This window comes from Capricornis sumatraensis, chromosome 2, assembly GCF_032405125.1.
Source record: "Capricornis sumatraensis isolate serow.1 chromosome 2, serow.2, whole genome shotgun sequence".
Classification (NCBI taxonomy): domain Eukaryota; kingdom Metazoa; phylum Chordata; class Mammalia; order Artiodactyla; family Bovidae; genus Capricornis; species Capricornis sumatraensis.
Window position 1 is genome coordinate 201,781,230 of NC_091070.1, and position 24,304 is coordinate 201,805,533.

The 24,304-nt window shown below is 40.2% G+C and overlaps 1 protein-coding gene across 1 annotated transcript in view; it reads left to right on the forward strand.

Moving 5' to 3' along the window:
* The window catches only part of EIF2B3 (eukaryotic translation initiation factor 2B subunit gamma), a 120,102-nt gene that overhangs the window by 51,029 nt on the left and 44,769 nt on the right, over window positions 1-24,304 (forward strand). The window contains exons 5-6 of the mRNA XM_068965585.1: window positions 2,986-3,097; window positions 23,455-23,544. Coding sequence (XP_068821686.1) covers window positions 2,986-3,097; window positions 23,455-23,544 — 202 coding nt within the window. The remainder of the gene's footprint in view (window positions 1-2,985; window positions 3,098-23,454; window positions 23,545-24,304) is intronic.

Consider the following 24,304-nt stretch of genomic DNA (forward strand, 5'->3'; position numbering starts at 1 on the left):
TAGTTACTATGGTAGCTACAAAGAAGCCAATACAAGGAGGGGGCCTGAGAGTGAGGGAAATGTGACTGAAGTGCAACATAGCTGAAAAATTGATTTGTTGGAAATTATTGCTCCCAGGACATTGAGTAATTCAAGGTTTCTGTGGGCCAGAGGAGTTGGATAGGGTAAGCACTCCAAATATATCCAAAAATAACATCTCTGTGTTATTTCTTTTTAAAATACTGGCTTGTAATCAGACCTTTGCAGACTTTGTTATATTCTCAAGTTTCCATGTAATGGATGAATTGATATATGTCACAGTTGCTTTGTGGCATTTGAAATTCTCTGTAAAATATAGCTTCAGTTGAAATTCTCTGTAAATTTCATATTGACATTCTTTTTTTTATTTTTAAAATTAATTTATTTATTTTAATTGGAGGCTAATTACTTTACCATATTGTGGTGGTTTTTGCCATACATTGACATGAATCCGCCACAGGTGTACATGTCTGCGCATCCCAAACCCCACCCCCCACCTCCCTCCCCATCCCATCTCTCTGGGTTGTCCCAGTGCACCGGCTTTGAGTACCCTGTTTCATGCATTGAACTTGGACTGGTCATCTATTTCAGATATGATAATATACATGTTTCAATGCTATTCTCTCAAATCATCCCAACCTTGCCTTCTCCCACAGAGTCCAAAAGTCTGTTCTTTATATTTGTGTCTCTTTTGCTGTCTTGCGTATAGGGTCATCATTACCATCTTTCTAAATTCCATATATGTACTAATATACTGTATTGGTGTTTTTCTTTCTGACTTACTTCACTCTGTATAATAGGCTCCAGTTTCATCTACCTCATTAGAACTGACTCAAATGTGTTCTTTTTAATAGCTGAGTAATATTCTATTGTGTATATGTTCCACAGCTTTCTTATCCATTCATCTGCCAATGGACATCTAGGTTGCATCTAAGATGTCCTAGCTATCATAAACGAATGTTGGGGTACACATGTCTCTTTCAGTTCTGGTTTTGTCAGTGTGTATGCCTAGCAGTGGGATTGCTGGGTCTTATGGCAGTTCTATTTCCAGTTTTTTAAGGAACCTCCACACTGTTCTCCACAGTGGCTGTACTAATTTGCATTCCCACCAACAGTGTAAGAGGGTTCCCTTCTCTCCACACCCTTTCTAGCATTTACTATTTGTAGACTTTTGATAGCAGTATATTGGCATTATTTATCCTTCCTTCTTTGGAGTTCACTTATCTTGGTAATAAAAAGAAAAGTGTAATTTTTTATGACAGTTTCTCCCTATTCAGATTAAAACACTGCATGTGAGCTAAGCAAAAAACATTTGAAAGAATGAATGCTTTCAAGAACCTGAACTAAACACATTGTACACTTGAGTGAAACATTTGGTTTTAGGTATAGGCAGCTGCAGCCAACAGGGAAGCATATTAGGTTATATAGTGGCCTTTGTCTGTCAATAGGAGGTAGACAAGTTCATCTTTAGAGATGGCCATTTTTCCTAGAACTCAACTTTTAGTTTTTCTCTTTCAAAGAGGTATTAAATCATTGCTTTATTTGATTGTTGTGAAGATCAAATGAGAGTGTGTCTTTTGTTTAATTTTTTAAACGTAAACATTTTACTTGATGTTTTAGTTAAAAGCACTAAATACAGTTTTACAGATACTATTAATTCATTTAGTTCTCCTAACAATCCTGTGAGGTAGGTGTCGGCTCTATGATTTCCTTCTTACAGATGAAATTGAGGAATAGAAGTTTGGTATTTTGCTCAAAGATGTACAGCTAGTATGTGGAATTCATACCCAAGTAGTCTAACTTCAGAAGCTCTCTTCTTAATCATTACACTATGCTGTCTCTATGTGAAAATGCTTTTGTAAACTATAAACAGATACTGTACGGATGTTACTGGCAGATTTTATTAAGTGTTCGACATTGTACTAGATGTTGTGGCAGATCTAAAGGAATCATAAATCTGCCTTTTTAGAATTTGTAATCTTGTTGGGGGAAAGAAATATGACACAGAAGACAGCAATAATATGGCCGCCTATAAGATCACTGTCTGCCAGAGAACTCTCCTCATGTAGTAAATATGTGCCTTATTTTTTTTCATTGCTCCCCTCCACAGCATAGAATCTAGTGTGTAATACACATATAGTTACTGTTGGCTAAATGTGGATGTCCTTAAATACTATTCCCATTTACACAGTGAGCAGACCTAGGTTATTATTTACAGAGAAGCAGTTGTACTTTCCTTCTGTTGCATGCAGTGAACTTGAGATTCATCCACTTAATTTGGCTAAGCAGTATCTTGATTGCCCCTCTTTTTCTTTAACTTTTTATTTTTTGTATTTACTTATTATTTTTAACAAATAAAAATTATATGTTTAAGATAAGCAGCATAAAGTTTTGATATATGTAAACATTATAAAATGACTACCACAAACTAATTAAAATATCCATCATCTCGTTAACTTTTCAATTTTTTATATAATTTCACATTTACAGGTTATAGGGGTAGTACAGAGATTGCATATATCCTTTACCCAGATTCCCTACTCTTTCCCTCTTATGTATTCAATATATCTGATGTATATACAATATATTATATAATCATTATTTTTCTGAATTATTTATGAGAATAAACTGCAGATATGATTCCCTTTGCCTTTAACACATCAATGTGTGTCTTTCCCCCATACTCCTAGCCCAGAAAGGACAATCTCCTAAGATAGGAAATTACATTGGCATAATACTTTAGTCTGCAGACTTTATTCAAGTTCACTAGCTAACCTAATTATATCCTCTAGAGCAATACAAAAAAATTCTGACTGCCTATGTTTTAAACACTGTGATGAGTATGTGTTAAATAATACTCCTGTATTTGGTTCCAAAAGCATTGTGAGCAGGTGCCCTGTCCCCTGACTTAGTCACACAGGCATGGCCAATGGCTTTGTTTGATTTTCCTTTTTGTGTGTGATTCAGTGGAGCAGCGTGACTTCGTTGGAGTGGACAGCACAGGCAAGAGGCTGCTCTTCATGGCTAATGAAGCAGACTTGGATGAGGAGCTGATCATTAAGGGATCCATCCTACAGAAGTAAGCCCTGGGGTTTTTCTTTTTGGCAGTTCTCCTTGTCTTAAAACAAAATAAAACCACCCAGTGGATGGGAAAAACGAAATGAAAACTAGATTAATCTCTGTGAAACTGACAAAAGTATGTGAATGTTTTCCCATGAGGTAGGATAGAGGCTTTTCTTCACCACACAAGCTTAGCTTTTCCCTATGTCTTTTCTGGCCACGGTAGAATCAGATCCTGCTTCAGAGCAGAGCAAGTGGCTATGGAGAGAACAGGAAACAGAACTATCTTTCGACAGTGTTATAGAGCTTCCTGTTTTTTGTTTAACCGTGGTAAACACACAACATAAAATTCATCACTTTAACCATCTTTAAGGGTACAGTTCAGTAGTAGTATGTGTATTGACACTGTTGTGAAGCAGATTTCTGAAACTTTTTCATCTTGCAAACATGAAACTCACAACTCTGCTTTATCTCCTCTCCCCAGCCCCCAGTAACCACCATTTGACTTTCTGTTTTTCTGAATTTGACTACTTTAAGTACCATTTATAAGTGAAATCATATACTATTCGTATTTGTCACTGACTTCTTTCACTTCATTAGTATAATGTCCTCTAGGTTTATTCACATTGTAGCATGTGTCAGAATATTTTTTCCTTTTCAAGGCTTCTTAAATTCCATTGTGTATATACACCACATTTTCTCTATCTGTTAATCAATCAGTGGACATTTGGGTTGCTTCCACCTCTTGGCTTTTGTGAATAATGCTGCAGTGAACATGGATGTACAAATATCCCTTTGAGATCCTGCTTTGAATTTTTCTGGATATATACCAGAGGTGAGATTGCTGGATTATTTGATAGTTCCCTATTTTTTATTTTTTGAGGAGTGTCCATACTGTTTTCCATTTTACAATCCCACCAACCATGCACAAAGGTTCTAATTGCTCTATATTCTCATTAACATGCGTTATTTTCTGTTTTGTTTTGTTTTTGATAGTAGTCATCCCAATGGCTACACATAGGCAACATAGTCACATTTTCTTCAATCAGCATTTTATTGACTACTTCAGAAGCCACTATCCTCAGTGGGCATCACTGCCTGATGCCACTACATAGCAATGCTTAATAAATGTTTGGAACCTGGATGAAATGAATGTGAGAGGGAAAATTGGGAAAGAAAAGTGTCTTACTGGTTGGTATGTTTTTTCCGCTGGTTGGTGTGTTTTTTCCTGTTTGTTTGTTGTGCTCTCCAGCACAGTAGAGGTAGAAGACATATTTTAGTGTATATATTTTAATGAAAATGAAGTTAAACTCTAGTTTCAATTGGCCCAGTTATCCCTATGGATAAGAGTTCTATATTAGAGCTTTGGTTGTCTCATCTGTAAAAATGAGTTTAATAATAATAGGGCTGCTATGGGAAATTTGTTGTTGTTCAGTCATTCAGTCATGTCCAACTCTTTGTGACCCCATGAACTGCAGCACACCAGGTTTCCCTGTCCTTCACCATCTCCTGGAGTTTGCTCAAACTCACGTCCATTGAATCAGTGGTGCCATCCAACCATCTCGTCCTCTGTCATCCCCTTCTCCTGCCTTCAGTCTTTCCCAGCATCAGGGTCTTTTCCAACGAGTCAGCTCTTCGCATCAGATGGCCAAAGTATTGGAGCTTCAGCTTCAGCATCAGTCCTTCCAATAAATGTATGCAAAACAGTTAGCATAATGCCTGTTCCATAGTAGGTGACCAAAACAGAGTAAACATCACCTATAAATAAACAGCTCTTAAGGAAAACACTTGTGAATTAAAGTGGCTACTTCAGGTTTTATCACAGGACTTCCTACTACTAGTTTCTAATCAAGTGTGAGAAATAATTTAAAAACCGGCAGAGGGACTTCCCTGGTGGTACAGTAGATAAGAATCCACCTGCCAATGCAGGGGACACAGGTTCGGTCCCTGGTCCTAGAAGATTCAACATGCCATGGAGGAACTAAGCCCATGTGCCATGACTGCTGAGCCTGAGTGCTGCAATTACTGAAGCCTGTGTGTCTAGAGCCTGGGTGCCACAAGAGAAGCCATTGTAGTGAGAAGCCTCGGCACTGCAACAAAGAGTAGCCCCTGCTTGTTGCAACAAAGACCCAGCACAACCATTAAATAAATAAATAAACTTAAAAAATTTTAAAACTGGCAGTTTCAACAGTAGCAAACACAGTAGGATAATTAAACACAATAAAGCTTGAGCTTGGTGACCAAGGAAAGAAGCAAGATTCCAATGAGGAACAGAAAGGAAGACCAGTAGGCTCTCAGCTCCACCCTATCAGCATTCCCCAGAAGCCATACTGATGTCTTAATGAAATCCTGCAAATTCTCACTAATAGCTCCAGATCTGAAAAGAAGCAAACTGAGTACCTATCTGTACATTTATCTTCTGACTGAGAAGCAGTAGAAACACTACTGAGGAGTAAATGATGCACCAGGGAAAATGAACAATTTTCCCTGAGGTTGACTGTAACAGAAACTAAAGATCTGGCCTTAAACAATGAACAGGTGAAATAAGGTGAAGCTAGAGACTTCCATAGAAATGGGGTTACTCCTTAGGTATATGGAATGAAACAAGAATGTTTAACAGAATCTTGGGATGGAGAAATAATCGAACAAAGACTCTACGATACCATGGTGAGTTCCTTATACCCTTTCCATCTCTCCCATGCACATCATTCCCTGAAGCTGTAGAAAAGTACACAAGACTCACATGATAGCCACTCTCAGATATGAAAGGATAAAAGATAAGAATTCATCTATGGGACTTCCTGGTGGTCCAGTGGCTAAGATTCTGCAGGGGGCCCAGATTCAGTCTCTGGCCAGGAAACTAGATCCCATGTGCCGTAATTAAGACCTCACATACTCTAACTAAAAGATCCCACATGCTACAAATAAAACCCAGTGCAGCCAAATAAATAAATATAAACATTTTAAGAAAAGAATTCACCTATAATGTATCACACTAAATAAAACAAGCATGGGCTTCCCTGGTGGCTCAGTGGTAAAGAATCTGCCTACCAGTGCAGAAAATATGGGTTCCATCCCTGATCCGGGAAGATCCCACATGCTGTGGAGCAACTAAGTCACACACCCCACAGCTGAGCCTGTTCTCTAGAGCCTGAGAGCTGCAAATGCTGAGCCCACTAGCCACAACTACTGAAGCCTGTGCACTCTAGAGCCCATGCTCTGCAACAAGAGAAGTGACCACAATGAGAAACTCATGCACTGCAACTAGAGAAAAGCCTGTGCAGCAAGGAAGACCCAGCATAGCTAAAAATAAATAAAACTATTTTTTTTAAACATGAATAAGACCAAAAGGCTCAATCTATCCAACTGTGCAAATGCATAGCAAAAATTAGAGCAAGAAAAATATACTGCACAAACCTGTCCTGAGAAAAACAACTCAGTGAATATCTGTATACAGGTCAGGAAGCAACAGTTAGAATTGGACATGGAACAACAGACTGGCTCCAAACAGGAAAAGGAGTACATCAAGCCTATATATTGTCACCCTGCTTATTTAACTTATATGCAGAGTATATCATGAGAAACACTGGGTTGGAGGAAGCACAAGCTGGAATCAAGATTGCCAGGAGAAATATCAATAACCTCAGATATGCAGATGACACCACCCTTATGACAGAAAGTGAAGAAGAACTGAAGAGCCTCTTGATGAAAGTGAAAGAGGAGAGTGAAAAAGTTGGCTTAAAGCTCAACATTCAGAAAATGAAAATCATGGCATCTGGTCCCATCACTTCATGGGAAATAGATGGGGAAACAGTGGCTGACTTTATTTTTCTGGACTCCAGTATCACTGCAGATGGTGATTGCAGCCATGAAATTAAAAGACGCTTACTCCTTGGAAGGAAAGTTATGACCAACCTAGACAGCATATTAAAAAGCAAGACATTCCTTTGCCAACAAAGGTCCGTCTAGTCAAGGCTATGGTTTTTCCAGTAGTCATGTATGGATGTGAGAATTGGACTATAAAGAAAGCTGAGCATAGAAGAATTGATGCTTTTGAAGTGTGGTGTTGGAAAAGACTCTTGCAAGTCCCTTGGACTGCGAGGAGATCCAACCAGTCCATCCTAAGGGAGATCAGTCCTGAATGTTCATTGGAGGGACTGATGTTGAAGCTGAAACTCCAATACTTTGGCCACCTGATGTGAAGAGGTGACTCATTTGAAAAGACCCTGATGCTGGGAAAGATTGAGGGCAGGAGGAGACAGGGACGACAGAGGGTGAGATGGTTGGATGGCATCACTGACACAATGGACATGGTTTGGGTAGACTCCGGGAGCCGGTGATGGACAGGGAGGCCTGGCGTACTGCGGTTCATGGGGTTGCAAAGAGTCGGACACAACTGAGCGACTGAACTGAACTGGACTGAATACAAAGAATTTCCTTACAAATATATAATTCTAAATAAATTTATATTTTTAAAAAAGGCAAAAATATATATATATAATTCTACAACTGCAGAACAACTCAATGGACTGTGAATTTAATAAATAAGAGTTCAGTGATGAGATGGTGTTATGAAAACAAATTGAGATAAAAGAAAATAGTACAGAAATGAAAATAAATTGAGTACCAAATAACTACAGAATTAATTAATTTTAAAATTGCAAAGAACAGAAGTGATACAACTGAAAATCAAATTTTATATATAAAGGAAAAATTTAAGATATCCAGTACTTTAGTGGAGAAGGCGATGGCACCCCACTCTAGTACTCTTGCCTGGAAAATCCCACGGACAGAGGAGCCTGGTAGGCTGCGGTCCATGGGGTCGTGAAGAGTCGGACACGACTGAGTGACTTCCCTTTCACTTTTCACTTTCATGCATTGGAGAAGGAAATGGCAGGGATGGGGGAGCCTGGTGGGCTGCCGTCTATGGGGTCACACAGCGTCGGACACGACTGAAGTGACTTAGTGGCAGCAGCAGTACTTTAGATGAAAAATGAAAATAATTGAAATTAGAATCTAATAGAAATAAGACAGAAAGATAATTCAATATAATTAATATCTCATGTGGTCAAAAGATGCATTCAGAGATACAAAGGATTCTTGGTAAAATAATTTAAGTGTTTTGGGGAGGGGCACGCCATGCAAAATCTTAGTTCCCTGACTGGGAATTGAATCCCTGCCCCCTGCATTGGAAACACAAGAGTCTTAACCACTTGGACTACCAGGGAAATCCAGCACTTGATTTTAAATCTTTTATTCCCCCAGTGAATCATTTAGGATTTTATTATCCAGAATTTTGAAGGATCCCAAAAGGAGCATCAGTTCAGTTCAGTCGCTCAGTCTTGTCTGATTCTTTGTGACTGCATGGACTGCAGTACGCCAGGCCTCCCTGTCCATCACCAACTCCTGGAGTTTACTCAAACCCATGTCCATTGTGTCAGTGATGCCATCCAACCATCTCATCCTCTGTTGTCCCCTTCTTCCGCCTTCAAACTTTCCCAGCATCGGGGTCTTTTCAAATAAGTCAGTTCTTCGCATCAGGTGGCCAAAGTATTATTGGAGTTTCACCTTCAACATCAGTCCCTCCAATGAATATTGAGGACTGATTTCCTTTAGGATGGACTGGTTGGATCTCCTTGCAGTCCAAGGGACTCTCAAGAGTCTTCTCCAACACCACAGTTCAAAAGCATCAATTCTTCAGCACTCAGCTTTCTTTATAGTCCAGCTCTCACATCCATACATGACTACTGGAAAAACCATAGCCTTGACTAGACGGACCTTTGTTGGCAAAGAAGTGTCTCTGCTTTTTAATATGCTATCTAGGTTGGTCATAACTTTACTTCTGAGGAGTAGGCGTCTTTTAATTTCATGACCGCAGTCACCATTTGCAGTGATTTTAGAGCCCAAGAAAATAAAGTCAGCCACTGTTTCTGCTGTTTCCCCATCTATTTGGCATGAAATAATGGGACCGGATGCCATGATCTTAGTTTTCTGAATGTTGAGCTTTAAGCCAACTTTTTCACTCTCCTTTTTCACTTTCATCAAGAGGCTCTTTAGTTCTTCTCTGTCTGCCATAAAGGTGGTGTCATCTGCATATCTGAGCATAAAGCATACTTATTTCCTCAGACAACTTCTGTACATGTTAGAGAGACATTGCAAACACTGTAGTAGAGAAAAATAGACACCCATTTCAATCCAACATTTACTTGTTGGATTGAATTAGAAAAAACTACATACATATATCAGGCTGTTGGACTTCTAAAAAATCATAGTTCTCACAAAAACAGAAAATTTGTTTGTAACCAAATCTGGATAGATGGGTGATTTGGAAGGTAGTCAGTGGACTCATTTAATGTCACGTTGCCTTTTAATGTTGTTGCTGGAGTTTGGGGCTGCCAGCAATCTCTAAGTTCTCAAGAGAGGTGTTCATAAATTCAAATCATTTTTTTCTTCCTCATTAACTCTGGAAAGAAGACCTACAAGACCTTTTAGAACTAACACCCAAAAAAGATGTCCTTTTCATTATAGGGGACTGGAAAGCAAAAGTAGGAAGTCAAGAAACACTTGGAGTAACAAGCAAATTTGGCCTTGGAGTACGGAATGAAGCAGGGCAAAGACTAATAGAGTTTTGCCAAGAAAATGCACTGGTCATAGCAAACACCCTCTTCCAACAACACAAGAGAAGACTCTACACATGGACATCACCAGATGATCAACACCGAAATCAGATTGATTATATTCTTTGCAGCCAGAGATGGAGAAGCTCTATACAGTCAGCAAAAACAAGATCAGGAGCTGACTGTGGCTCAGATCATGAACTCCTTATTGCCTAATTCAGACTGAAATTGAAGAAAGTAGGGAAAACCACTAGACCATTCAGGTATGACCTAAATCAAATCCCTTATGATTATACAGTGGAAGTGAGAAATACATTTAAGGGACTAAATCTGATAGATAGAGTGCCTGATGAACTATGAATGGAGGTTCGTGACATTGTACAGGAGACAGGGATCAAGACCATCCCCATGGGAAAGAAATGCAAAAAAGCAAAGTGGCTGTCTAAGGAGGCCTTACAAATAGCTGTGAAAAGAAGAGAAGCGAAAAGCAAAGGAGAAAAGGAAAGATATAAGCATCTGAATGCAGAGTTCCAAAGAATAGCAAGAAGAGATAAGAAAGCCTTCCTCAGCGATCAATGCAAAGAAATAGAGGAAAACAACAGAATGGGAAAGACTAGAGATCTCTTCAAGAAAATTAGAGATAGCAAGGGAACATTTCATGCAAATATGGGCTCGATAAAGGACAGAAATGGTCTGGACCTAACAGAAGCAGAAGATATTAAGAAGAGGTGGCAGGAATACACAGAAGAACTGTACCAAAAAGATCTTCATGACCAAGATAATCACGATGGTGTGATCACTCACCTAGGGCCAGACATCCTGGAATGTGAAGTCAAGTGGGCCTTAGAAAGCATCACTATGAACAAAGCTAGTGAAGGTGATGGAATTCCAGTTGAGCTATTTCAGATCCTAAAAGATGATGCTGTGAAAGTGCTGCACTCAATATGCCAGCAAATTTGGAAAACTCAGCAGTGGCCACAGGTCTGGAAAAGGTCAGTTTTTATTCCAATCCCAAAGAAAGGCAATGCCAAAGAATGCGCAAACTACCGCACAATTGCACTCATCTCACACGCTAGTAAAGTAATGCTCAATGTTCTCCAAGCCAGGCTTCAGCAATACGTGAACCATGAACTTCCAGATGTTCAAGCTGGTTTTAGAAAAGGCAGAGGAACCAGAGATCAAATTGCCAACATCTGCTGGATCATCGAAAAAGCAAGAGAGTTCCAGAAAAACATCTATTTCTGCTTTCTTGACTATGCCAAAGCCTTTGACTGTATGGATCACAATAAACTGTGGAAAATTCTGAAAGAGATGGGAATACCAGACCAGCTGACCTGCCTCTTGAGAAACCTATATGCAGATCAGGAAGCAACAGTTAGAACTGGACATGGAATAGCAGACTGGTTCCAAATAGGAAAAGGAGTATGTCAAGGCTGTATATTGTCACCCCGCTTACTTAACTTCTATGCAGAGTACATCATGAGAAACGCTGGGCTGGAAGAAGCACAAGCTGGAATCAAGATTGCCAGGAGAAATATCAATAAGCTCAGATATGCAGATGACACCACCCTTATGACATAAAGTGAAGAAGAACTGAAGAGCCTCTTGATGAAAGTGAAAGAGGAGAGTGAAAAAGTTGGCTTAAAGCTCAACATTCAGAAAACGAAGATCATGGCATCTGGTCCCATCACTTCATGGGAAATAGATGGGTAAACAGTGAAAACAGTGTCAGACTTTATTTTTGGGGGCTCCAAAATCACTGCAGATGGTGACTGCAGCCATGAAATGGAAAGATGCTTACTCCTTGGAAGAAAGTTATGACCAACCTAGATAGCATATTAAAAAGCAGAGACATTATTTTGCCAACAAAGGTCCGTCTAGTCAAGGCTATGGTTTTTCCATTGGTCATGTATGGATGTGAGAGTTAGATTGTGAAGAAAGCTGAGCGCCGAAGAATTGATGCTTTTGAACTGTGGTGTTGGAGAAGACTCTTGAGAGTCCCTTGGACTGCAAGGAGATCCAACCAATCCATTCTGAAGGAGATCAGCCCTGGGATTTCTTTGGAAGCAATGATGCTAAGGCTGAAACTCCAGTACTTTGGCCACCTCATGCAAAGAGTTGACTCATTGGAAAAGATTCTGATGCTGGGAGGGATTGGGGGCAGGAGGAAAAGGGGATGACAGAGGATGAGATGGCTGGATGGCATCACTAACTCGATGGACGTGAGTTTGAGTGAGCTCCGGGAGTTGGTGATGGACAAGGCGGCCTGGCGTGTTGTGATTCATGGGGTCGCAAAGAGTCGGACATGACTGAGCAACTGAACTGAACGCTGGAAAAGATACTGAGTTTTTGTTATTTCTGGTATCAGAAGCCTAAATGATCAACTGCCATTTCATATCAGAGGAACATTTCTTTTATTCTTGTGGTTGCAGTCAGAGTGGTATCAACGTACAGCTCTTTCCTAAATACAAAGTAAAACCTGAGAAATGCTAGCGTTCTCTCCTTTCCTAAGTGGTCACAGCCGTCAGAGAGCCTACTTTTCCTATAACATCAGGAAAGCATCATGGTTGTGTTGGTGGTAATGGTGATGATGACAATGAAGATGATAAGACAGCAGCCCTAGTTTTTCAAATTTTGTGCCTGGCATTGTGTTAAAGGCTTTTTTTTTTACACAATGGCTCTATGAAGTAGATTCTATTATATGCCACTTTACAGATGATGAAATGAACAAGGATTAGTTAGAAATAAGAAATTCCAATAAATATTTGTTGAATGAATAAGTGGGAAATCACTTACATGATTGAAAGTCTATAATCTACGGCTTGGCACTCTGATGAACGTTGAGGTATAGAACAAGGATTGGCAAACTTTTTCTATAAGGGGCAAATAATAAATATCTTAGACTTTGCAGACCATCTCGTCTCTGTTGCATTTATTCAGCTCTGCTGTTATAGCACAAAAGCATCCTTAGATATGTACCAGATGAGCATGGCTGTGTTCCAATAAAACTTTATCTATGAAAACAGGAAGCAGGATCATCCAGCTCGCAGGCTGTAGTTTACCAGCCCCATTGGAGTTTTTTTTTTTCCTCTCCCGTTCTAAAAAGAGTATCTATGATGGGGCCATTTTAAGATAGCTTGTTTCTGACAGCAGTCAGGATATGGCAGACTGGATGTGGAATTTTTTCTTTTGAGAAAAGAAGTAAGAGGGTTCTTACAGATTATTTTTTCCTAAACAATTTATCAAAATAAAATTTTAGGAAACAGAGGAGGATTTCTTTATATTTTAGAAGAGCCAAGGACATAAGATGCAATTAAAGGATATCTCTGATTGTATTGAAAATATGATCTTATTTATAGATATTTTAGAATAATGCTATCACAGCTAGAAGGTCATTTGGCCCATATATTTCAGATAATGATACTGGAAGCCAAGGGAAGAAGAAGTTGTTCCATATCATTTATCTAGTTAGAGACAGGCCTTTCCCATTTAGTTCATGCTTTTTACTTTTCAGGAATACTATATTCAACTGGCAAATGATTATTGACTTTCCTCCTCTTGTTAAACTACTGTTTTGGTATTTAAGGAGGCAGGAGACTGACTCAAAGAGTTCGCGTTAGCCTTGGTAGAAGGGAAGATTTTACATATAAAAGCCTGACAAACAGTAGCAAACAATATCAGATTCTGAACAATTAAGGCTAACAGTGTTCTAAAAATTCAAGGGAGGCATCAAACTCTAGGGGCTGAGGTGATGAAGAAAGCATAATAGATTAATTTCAGCTTGAAAAATGGATTTGGGTCTGATACAGAAAGGGACATGTGAAGCTGAATCCTGTGTGGGGAGAATGTTCTGAGCAAAGGTGTGAGAGACAGGGTATGCAAGACTTGTTTAGAAACAGTTTGGCCCAAATGGAAGCTCTCTGTTGGGGAGCACTAGGAGTTGAGGCTGGGAAATTAAGTTGGTACAAAAATAGAGGGGCTTGAATATTGGGGGATTATTAAAAACATTTTGAGCAGAGAGAGAATGCTTTCAGTTCTGGACTCTGGAAAGGTAATCTGACAGCAGTGTGCAGGATAGGTTTAAGGTATAAGACCTGAAAAGAAATCCAGTGTTGCATTCCTAAATTCACAAGACTCCAAAGAACAAAGGGATTGTGTCCTCTGGAATGCAGAAGGGACTACTTGTGGTCATCTATTATTATGTGAAACAAGGGATCTGACTCATTTATGCATCCACCAAGCACTGATGTTTATGCTACATTAGATTGGCAGGTTTATTCATAAAATTCTTAGAAGCCAGAGTCTTATGTTTCTGTAATCACAGCTAGAAGCTGGAGATTGTCTCCTGCTTTCTCTTTAACGTCCTTGGGAACTAGTTTGTTGTTCTCTATGGTGAATTGTTAGTAAATATCTTAGTCTCAGAGGTCCCTGCCACAGAGAGCAAGGGTTAAGCATGATTGGAGCAAAGATGAACAGAGCCAAGAGGTAAGGTGAAAATGAAGAGCAGATGGAGGTATATTTTTCCTTCATACCTGTTGATCTCAGGGCCTTGAGTAAATGCTGGGGCAGATTTTCAAGCACTTTTTGAATACCAGAAGACAGTGCTTCCTATCTTTCTTTTCAAACTAAATTTCCAAAGGTGGGAGTTACAGAGCCAGAAGCCTCTTGTTTTCAAGTTTTCTTACCTGTATATGTACTGGTTGTAGGAGAAAAGGACAGTGAGGATGAAATGTACATCCCATTTGTTTTCCCACTGTCCAGTAGAGGATGAAGTATTTACTTGACTGCAAATAATGTTATCTTCTGTTGGGCCTTGGGCATATTTGGTCCTAGAAAATGAGATAGTGTAAGACACTTGAAGTAGGAGTTCTACTCAGCCTATGGTCAGGTACAGAGAGATTCTCCCTCTGTCATCAAGTAGTACTGATAACTTTATTCCAGTGGGCCCAAATTCATCCTGCCTCAGTGGATTTGGAGAAGGCACAGCATCCATCAAGCACCTTTTCCATCTATCAAGTTGATGTATTACTGATTTGGAGGGGCAGTATAGGTAGTGGAAAAGAATGTTGAATGTTACTGATAGAAAGAGTATGGTACTAGAAATTCAAGTGCAGAGAATTTGGAATTTAATCTTGAGAGAGAAAAGCTGTATGACCTTGAGCAAATCACTTTGCTTCTCTAAGCCTCAATTTCCCCAGCTGAGATTGGCTTAGTGGCTCTTTAATGGCCCTTCCCCAGCTCTTAAATTCCTGTTTTATTTCTGAAAGACATGTGTTTTTAATAATTTGTAAGTAAACGTGTTTGTGCCAAATATTTAATAAGAAAATCATGTGGCTTTTCTCCAATGCTAGTTGTTTTCTTTTGAATACTAGTCGAGGTTTTTTACTGGAAGGATAATGAAAATATTAAAACAAGCTTCTAAATGATGTCTTTTAAAAATGGAATAAAATATTCACACATTCATCTTGGGGAAAGACAGGAACTTAAGTCAAAACCTCAAGGATCATGGCTACATCTCTATTTCTGGGACTATAGATGATGAGAAATGGGTTCACATTCTTGATTATTTTGCTGATGGTGTGGAAAGTCTTGAAATGCGTGCTATTTATCTACATTAGGAGCCCCACTGCTACTAACCAGCTGAAACCCCTAAAGTACTCCTCTAAACTTTCTAGTGGGTAAAAGCTATGCTGCCAATTTCTGATCTTTTCAGGGCTTCTGCAGTACAAATCAGGTAGCTACTCAGCTTTCTTTATGGCTGGTTTAGGATTCAGCTTTCTTAGGTATGCTAAGTCTGTTACCACTATCCTTCTTTACAGCTTCCAAAATTTTGTTACTTTCCTCTCCTGGTCTTTGTCCTTGGGTTTGTAGAGAAAGAGCAAATTAGCCAAGATAGCAGTGGTCAGGTGCTCTCACCCCACGTTCTCTTAAGCTCTCACCCCATGTTTTGTAAATAATGACTTTGCATGGTTACTTATACCTGAGATCCTTTGTAGCACTGCGTGCGCCTGTCAAGCCCTTGAGGCTGTGTCTGCTGGGTCAGCTACAAGAGAATATAGCATGTCTGCTGCTGCGCCAGACCAGAGAGAATAAACGTGTCTGCAGTTCCTACAGCTCCTCGAAGTTTCCTCTAGCTTCCTCGCTGGTGCCTTGCCTACCCTGGGTTCAGTGAACAGTGAGACAGTTGGCGTAGCCGGCAGGATACACAGCAGGTAGAGGAGCCTGAGGCTCCAGTGGATGGAGGAAGCCAGTGGCCATGGTCCTGTCAGCATGGGCCCCAGTGGAAGATTGGGAGGCAGTGGACAGATCACCGTATCACATTGAGAAGGTGTTGCAGGTGATAAGTTCCCGTTTGCCAGACAAGGTGACATGGACTACCACTGGCACCATGGGTGGATTTCCTGACTGCCCTGAAGGCTGTGCAGAGATGCTTGGAAGAACTAGAGCAGCATATATTGGAATTAGAGCAAGAACTTCGTGGCCTTAAAGAACCCAGTGTTTTTGACAGTGAGACAGAATTGTATCTTTTTCAGACCACAGGTCCAGGCCCCCACTTGTTAGTAAGGCTTGTCATGCAGCAGAAAGATGGGGCCAAGAAGGTGAAGCCCCGGGAGGCCTTGGGCACCAAGGAGGCCAAAGAGAAGAGGAACGGCACCAACTCTGCAGCCAGAGTGAAGTCCAGAAAGGTGATCAAGGAGCAACCCCACTGTAGAGAAAGAAGAAAGGAAAAAGGGAAAGTGAAACCACAGTGGCAAGTTTAGAGCTGGATCAGGTCCTGCTGAACCCACCTCCGTGGAGCACCAAGGAAACCACTGAGCCTGCAGACAGCTTCACAGGATGGCAAGTGAAGCTCAGAAAATACAATGAGGACCTGGACTTCAGGGTGGTGGGTGATGACTAGGAAACCATCACCATGCTTGGAATCGGCTGGACATCCACCCTGTCAGCTTCTATACTGGTCTGGCAGGTGGGGGAGCCTTCAGAAGATGACAACCATTTTATAGGCGGCATGCAAGTTGCCATTTTGAACAATATCCTGTCCACCCTTTTGGTTCCTTAATTGCCACCTCAATAGTGGCAGGCTTGGGAGAAGTAGTGGAATGGTGGCAGGCAAAGGGGATTAAAAGTGTCAAGACCCTGAAGGGGGGTGGCCAATTGGTAAAGGCCCCATCCAGGTTCGCAGATGCAAATGTGGGCTGATTTGCTGGCAGCAGGAATTGACAGAAATAAAATTGATAAACAGCCCAGTGCTCTGCTCCTAGAGCTATGGAGGCAACTGAGATCAGAACAGCAGTTTACCAAGTTTGGGAAACACCGACAGCAAGAGATACGGGTGGTTCAGCTAGAAGATTACATGGCATCCATTCAGATGCTCTTTTCCACTTTGAAATACTGTAAAGGCTGTGTGCTTACCTTTGGAAATTGGATGGCTCCCTGTGCAGAGGTATACTATAAAGGCTGTGTTCTATGATTGCTGCTAACCTCTGATGCTCTTGCAGATTTGGAACAGTGTGCACCAGAGGTTATAAAGCATACAGAATCACATGGATAGGCTGTGAAAACTGCAAAAATCTGCTCTTTGAAGGGGTGGGCCTGGTGCCTGTACAGGGTTTTGTGGGTCCTTAATAAAAACCCTGCAATTTCAGGATGCTGCAATTTCACAAGGACAGACAGTGGACTAGACTTGGCCGTGGAAAATAAAGGCAGTCCACATGTGGTGGGTGGCTCTTCTAACCCCATGAGGACAAGGACTGCAACATGAGTTCCAGGTGATACCTGGAGTTGGGTCTTGCCTGGCAAATCCCATGGACAGAGGAGCCTGGTAGGCTGCAGTCCATGGGGTCGCTAGGAGTCAGACATGACTGAGCGACTTCACTTTCAATTTTCACTTTAATGCATTGGAGAAGGAAATGGCAACCCACTCCAGTGTTCTTGCCTGGAGAATCCCAGGGACGGGGGAGCCTGCTGGGCTGCCGTCTCTGGGGTCGCACAGAGTCGGACACGACTGAATCGACTTAGCAGCAGCAGCAGCAGCAGGGATGTAACTATTTGCTGTTGTAGCATCTACTGCTGTTGCAGAATGTGGGTTCAAAAGTCAGTGTTACTAAGCCAAGGAAATATCGCAGAAGATGGACTGCGCCTGGATTGTGACGTGAGAGACCCTGAAGGGGTAGAATACAGAGAAAGAGCAAATTAGTCAATATGGTGGTGGTCAGGCCCTCTCGCCCCCATGTCCTCTTGCTCTTACCCCACATTTTGTGAATAATGACTTTGCATGGTTATGTAACAGCTGAGATCATTTGTAGCACTGCACATGTGCATCATGACCTATATAAGCACCACCTGAAAAGCCCTTGTGGCTGTGCCTGCTGGGTCCATCATGAGAGAATATAGCATGTCTTGCTATTGTGCCATCCTGGAGATAATAAACATATCTGCAGTTCCTATGCCTCCTCGAGTTCTCTTCCAGCTTCCCCACTCATGCTTTGTCTACCATGAGTTCAGTGAACAGCAAGACAGGGGTTATGCCTTCAAAAACAAAAATTACCAAAAAACTGTTTACTGTGACTTCCCTGGCAGTCCAGTGGTTAAGACTTCATGCTTCAGTAGCAGGGGCCACAGGTTTGATTCCAGGTCAGGAACTGAGGTCTTGCAAGCTTCAAGACTCCCCCCCTCCCCCCGCAAAAAAAAAGCTTACACAAAGCGATGGATAACTGATAAGAGAATTGAGCATAGGAGAGTCCTGGGATTATCAGTATGCTATAGTCTGATCCCCAAGGATCATGTTATACATCTTTAAAACATATATATTTGTTTGGCTGCTTGAGACTCTCTAGTTAAGATGTGTAGCCTTAGTTTCTCAGTGGCATGTATCGATAAATCTATTTTTTTAAACAATATTTCAAAGCAGTCAGTGTTCTACAAAACAGATGATTCACTCTAATCATATGGCTTGTCAGGGAAATACAAAGGGGTAACTTTTTTAAACTGAAATTGCCAAATGAATTGTGAGTCTCTGATTCAGACAGACTAGCTATAAAAAGAGAAATCTGGATTTGGATTGGATATTAGATGTTTTGAAGTTGTTGATAATTTTATTATGTGTAGTGATATAATGATTGTATTTCATAGTCCTTATCATTTGGAAATATGTACTACACATACTGGAATATTTACAGTAAGATGATTTTGTGTCTGGAACGTGCTTTTAAAAACTATATTAGTTTGGTATTAACAAATCACTATAAACTGGGTGGCCTAGAACAACAGAAGTTTATTGTCTTCACAATTCTTGAGGCTAGAAATCCAAAATCAGGATATTTTCAGCATTGGTTCCTCCTGAGGTTTATGAAGGAGAATCTGTTCTACCCTTCTAATCTTCTGGAAACCTCAGGCATTGTTGGCTTGTAGATGACATTCTCCTCGTGTCCTCATATTGTCTTCCCTCTGCATATCTGTCTCTGTGTTCAAGTTTCCCCTTTATTAAGGTACTAGTTCTATTGGATTAGGGCTCCTCTAATGACCTAACCTTAACATGATCATCTACAGATGTCATATTTCCAATTAAGATCATATTCACAGGTATTGTGTGTTATCATTTGGGGGGGACACAATTTAACCCATGATAAATACTGCAGCAAAAAGTTTTAAAGACTAGAAAATGTTGATAATTGAAACTATTTGGCACATAGGAATTTATTATGTTTTTCTCTTATTTTATGTGTTTGAAAATTTCCATAATTAAAATTTAAGAAATGTGTATGTGAAACAGATTAAATTGATGTTTGTATACTCATGTTCATAGCAGCATCATTCACAATAACCAAAAGGTGGAAGCAATTCAAGTATCTATAGACAGATGAATCGGTAAAGAACACACATACAATGAAATATTATTCAGAGTTCAAAAGGAAGGAAATTTTGACACATGCTTCAACATTAACTGTAAAAACATTATGCCAATGAAATAAGCCAGTCACAAGAACAAATATATGATTCTTCTTATATGAGGTTCCTGGAGAAGGCAATGGCACCCCACTCTAGTACTCTTGCCTGGAGAATCCCATGGACGGAGGAGCCTGGTGGGCTGCAGTCTATAGGGTCGCAAAGAGTCGGACACGACTGAACGGCTTCACTTTCACTTTTCACTTTCATGCACTGGAGAGGGAAATGGCAACCCACTTCAGTGTTCTTGCCTGGAGAATCCTGGGGACGGGGGAGCCTGGTGGGCTGCCACCTATGGGGTCGCACAGAGTCGGACATGACTGAAGCGACATAGCAGTAGAGCAGCCAGAATCATAAAGACAAAGTAGAATGGTGGTTGCAAGGGGCTCACAGGAAGAAGGGAATGGGGAGTTAGTGTTTAATGGATACAGAGTTTCAATTGGGGAAGATGTAAAAGTATTGGAGATGGATGTTGGTGACAGTTGTACTGCAAAGTGAATATGATTAATCCCACAGAACTATATACTTGAAAATGGTTAAAATAGTAAATTGTACAAACCAGCTAAGGACTTTCTTGAAGATACTTTAAAAGCCATCTATCTTTGCAGTTAAACAGTAAATGCTTATCCTTGCATCGTTCCCAGTATTTATTTCATTTATACATTCCTCATTTATTCTAAAATAATATTAATAATTATAGTTACTACCTGTTGGCTTTTTTTTCCTTGCTTTAAAAACTGGTATTCCTGTTTTTAAGATCATAAAAAGATGCTTGGTTTACCTTAAATTTTAAACACTTTAAATTTGAATTATAAATTATATAACTTACTATTTTAAAAATTAGTCTATAAAAATAATCCTGATGGCTTATATTGTCCTAGAAATATTATAACTATTTCTAAATGTGTTATCATTTCTATTACTGATTTCTTTATTTGGTACAAATCAAAAACATCTTCTTGGCCCAGAGCAATCAACCAGTTACCCAGATTTACTGGTGCCTCTTTGAGGTTTTTTGGTTTTGTTTATTTTGTTTTACTTTAAAATATCAATTCTTATTTCTAATGCCATTTAAAAACAATTAAATGGGGAAAAATAAAATAAGAAAACACCTTTTGGGCAACTTAAATGGCACTAAATCCTGGTCCCAAGATTTGCATTCAGTACAAATTTCATGTGAAAGAAAAAAATGTCTGAATTGCCCATCTCTGTTCCTTTATTGTATTTCACATTTGTAGCTAAATCTCTAGTCTTGAGTGTACCAGCTAAATTTTTGGAAATTTTTTTTAATGGAAGAATATTTTTGTTTGTTTTACCTACTTTATATGATCAGAGTAAAAAGCTGAAAAAACTTATAAACTGTAAAATGCTATTTGAATATTATTGCCATATGAGGTAGGCATCGGTAAGAATTTAGAAGATGATTACTCAAACTTATAAGTTATTCCTTCCCCAGCTATATGATACAACTTGACTTCAGCTATAAATATGAGATATATAGTTCATAAGGTAGTTGCAAGGATAGAATAATTGAAGTAGAATATGTTGAATGAGTCAAGGAATTCACAAACCAAGGAACTGAACAAGAGAGTTCAGCTTTCCAAATTGGTTAGGTCAAGGGAGAGAATTATCATAGTGTGAACTTCAAATCAAACCCGGGCACCACAAGGTAAGTAACCATATTTTCAAAATTCTGTTTCCTGAAGAATTTCTTAGAACTCAAGAATTTCAGGAAGTGAGAATTGGGACGTAACTTTCTTCTTCATCCTCACTGTATACAGTAATTGACTTTTGGGGTGTGTGTGTGTTATAGATGTGAGATCTGAAATCTGACTTATCTCTTGCTCTTTTGGAAGCATTTTGTTCCCCCTTCTTCCTGAAAGAGTGGAAGCCCAGGGTGGTGTGTGTGTGTTCTGTTGCTCAGTTGTGTATGATTCTTTGCGACCCGATGGACCCTGTGGACTGTAGCCCACCAGATGCCTGTCCATGGGATTTTCTTGGCAAGAATACTGGAGTGAGTTGCCATGTCCTCCTTCGGGGGATCTTCCCCACCCAGGGATTGAATCTGTGTCCCCTTTGTCTCCTGCATTGCAGGCAGATTCTTTACCACTGTGCCACCTGGGAAATTACTTCTAAGGTATCTAGCTCCTATGAGAATAATTTTCATTCAGACTATAAGCAGTCAAAGGAGAGTAACACAGAGTAGAAAATAACAACCAGGCAGCTACAACTGGAACTGCTATTCTTCCACCCTACTCCCCTCCTCTCCTTCAACTATCTTTTATTTTATTGAATAAAATGACTTTGAACATGAAACATGGCATTTCTTCAGGCTGAAACCAAAGTTAGTAGACTAAGTAGGAACTAGTGCATGTTCAGTCTCTCAATTGTGTCCAACTCTGTGCAACTCCATGGATTCTAGCCTGCTGGGCTCCTCTGTCCATGGGACTTTCCAGGCAACACTGCTGGAGTGGGTTGCCATTCCTTCTCCAGGGGATCTTCCTGACCCAGGGATCAAACCCACATCTTTTGCATTGGCAGACAGATTCTTTACCACTGAGCCACCAGGGAAGCGAATAAATAGCAACTAGGCAAATGCCTTGCTGCTGCTGCGTTGCTTCAGTCGTGTCCGACTCTGTGCAACCCCATAGACGGCAGCCCACTAGGCTCCTCTGTCCCTGGGATTCTCCAGGCAAGAATACTGGAGTGGGTTGCCATTTCTTTCTCCAATGCGTGAAAGTGAAGTCACTCAGTCATGTCTGACTCTTAGTGACCCCATGGACTGTGGCCTACCAGGCTCCTCTGTCCATGGGATTTTCCAGGCAAGAGTACTGGAGTGGGTGCTTAATTTGACCTAATTTATTTGTGTGTTTGTCTGTTGAGCCACTATCAAACATTGATTCTGTGTGAGAGCCAATGCTAAGTACTAAGCCTATAAAAATAAATCTTGGAACTTTCCTGGTAGTCCAGTGGTTAAGAATCCACCTTGCAATGCAGGGGACACAAGTTCGATCCTAGTCAGAAAACTAAGATCCCACATACCAGGGAGCAGTTAAGCCCGTGCACCACAGCTACTGAGCCTGCATAGTGTGCAGCCTGCCTGGACACAGTTCATGCATCACAACAGAAGCTCCTGTGTGCTACAGCTAAGACCCAATGCAGCCAAATAAATATTTTAAAAAATAAATCTCTGCCCTCAGTTAACTTTTAGTCTAGTGGGAAAGAGCACAAGTAAGTAGACTGTTACTTTGCTTTATGTTAAGTTATCTGGTAGAAGTGGGCACCAAGTGTTGTAGGAACACAAACCTGGGTCCTCAGGGAAGATTTCCTAAACAAGTAAACTTGGGGAAACTCCTGATGAATAATTAAGAGTCGGGAGTTAGAGAGTATTCATAAAATTTTACTTTATCTTCTATGAACATGGAGTAATATATATCAAATCCTAAAGGAAAGCATGGCTTAAGTATGGCCTGCAGGAAGTGAGGCAGTTGGAGTAGAAGCAAGAAAATGTTAGTTACAAGAATTGTGGGTAGGAGTTTGTAGTAAAATAGAAGATGACCTGTCAATAATTTGGTGGCTTACCAGTTTTGGTTTCATGTCTTCGGAAGCCTAAAGACCTCATAAAGTGTGAAATAGGGCTTCCATAAAGAGACAGCCTGTTCTGTGGTAGCATCGGAGCTGATAATCACCTTCTTGGTCTCCCCAGAGTGAGGTGTAGGCAGCATGACTCAGACCCTCAGAAACTTCCTAATGCATACTACCTAATAATAGAATGGAACTCATGTGACCCTCTTCTCTCTCATTCTTTTTGCAGGCACCCAAGAATACGTTTCCACACAGGCCTTGTGGATGCCCACCTCTACTGCTTGAAAAAATACATTGTGGACTTCCTAATGGAAAATAAGTAAGAAGGAGGGAGATTGAGTCAAACTCACAGGACTTAAGCTACCCTGTGACTTTGTTAACAGTTTTAAACCTTGATAATAACCAGTTATATAAATAACTAGTTTGTATAAATAACATAGTCTATTATAGAAATGAAATTATGTTATCAGGATACTGTTATTTCATCTGTACCAGCTTATATTTTGGGGGCCTGTACTATGATAACCAGCAAATTACTTTTATAAAACTAATATTCACGTATGAAGCATCTTTCTACACAGCTTCAGGCTCTTCCTTCTTTCTGCAAGGGTGAGCTCACCAGCTGTAGTGCTATTTGTCTCCAAGAGAATGTCCTTTCCCTGGGCAATTGTCCCATAGATGGGCCCTCTTAGCAAAGGGTCAGACACTTAGCCAAGAGAAGGAAAGAAGGAAAAGCAGATTTTCTTCCAATTTTGTAAAAGAAGTCCACCTCTCTGAGTGAAGTTTTATGAATTTCATGAATCTCAAGAATTAAGAAATTTGGTACTTTTCTGTAGTTTTGCTTTGATAATAGAACTGTGGGCCTAAAACACTTGCCAGAGACTGTCTGGCAGATCACAGGATGTGCTTGGGTTTCCAGAGAGAAAACTTCCATTTGTGGCTGATCTCAAGGATTTTTTTCATACATAATTTTATTTATTAATTTATCTATTTTTTTACTGTGATGGATCTTCTTTGCCGCACGGGCTTTCTATAGTTGCAGAGAATGGGGTCTCCTCTCTAGTTGTGATGTACAGGCT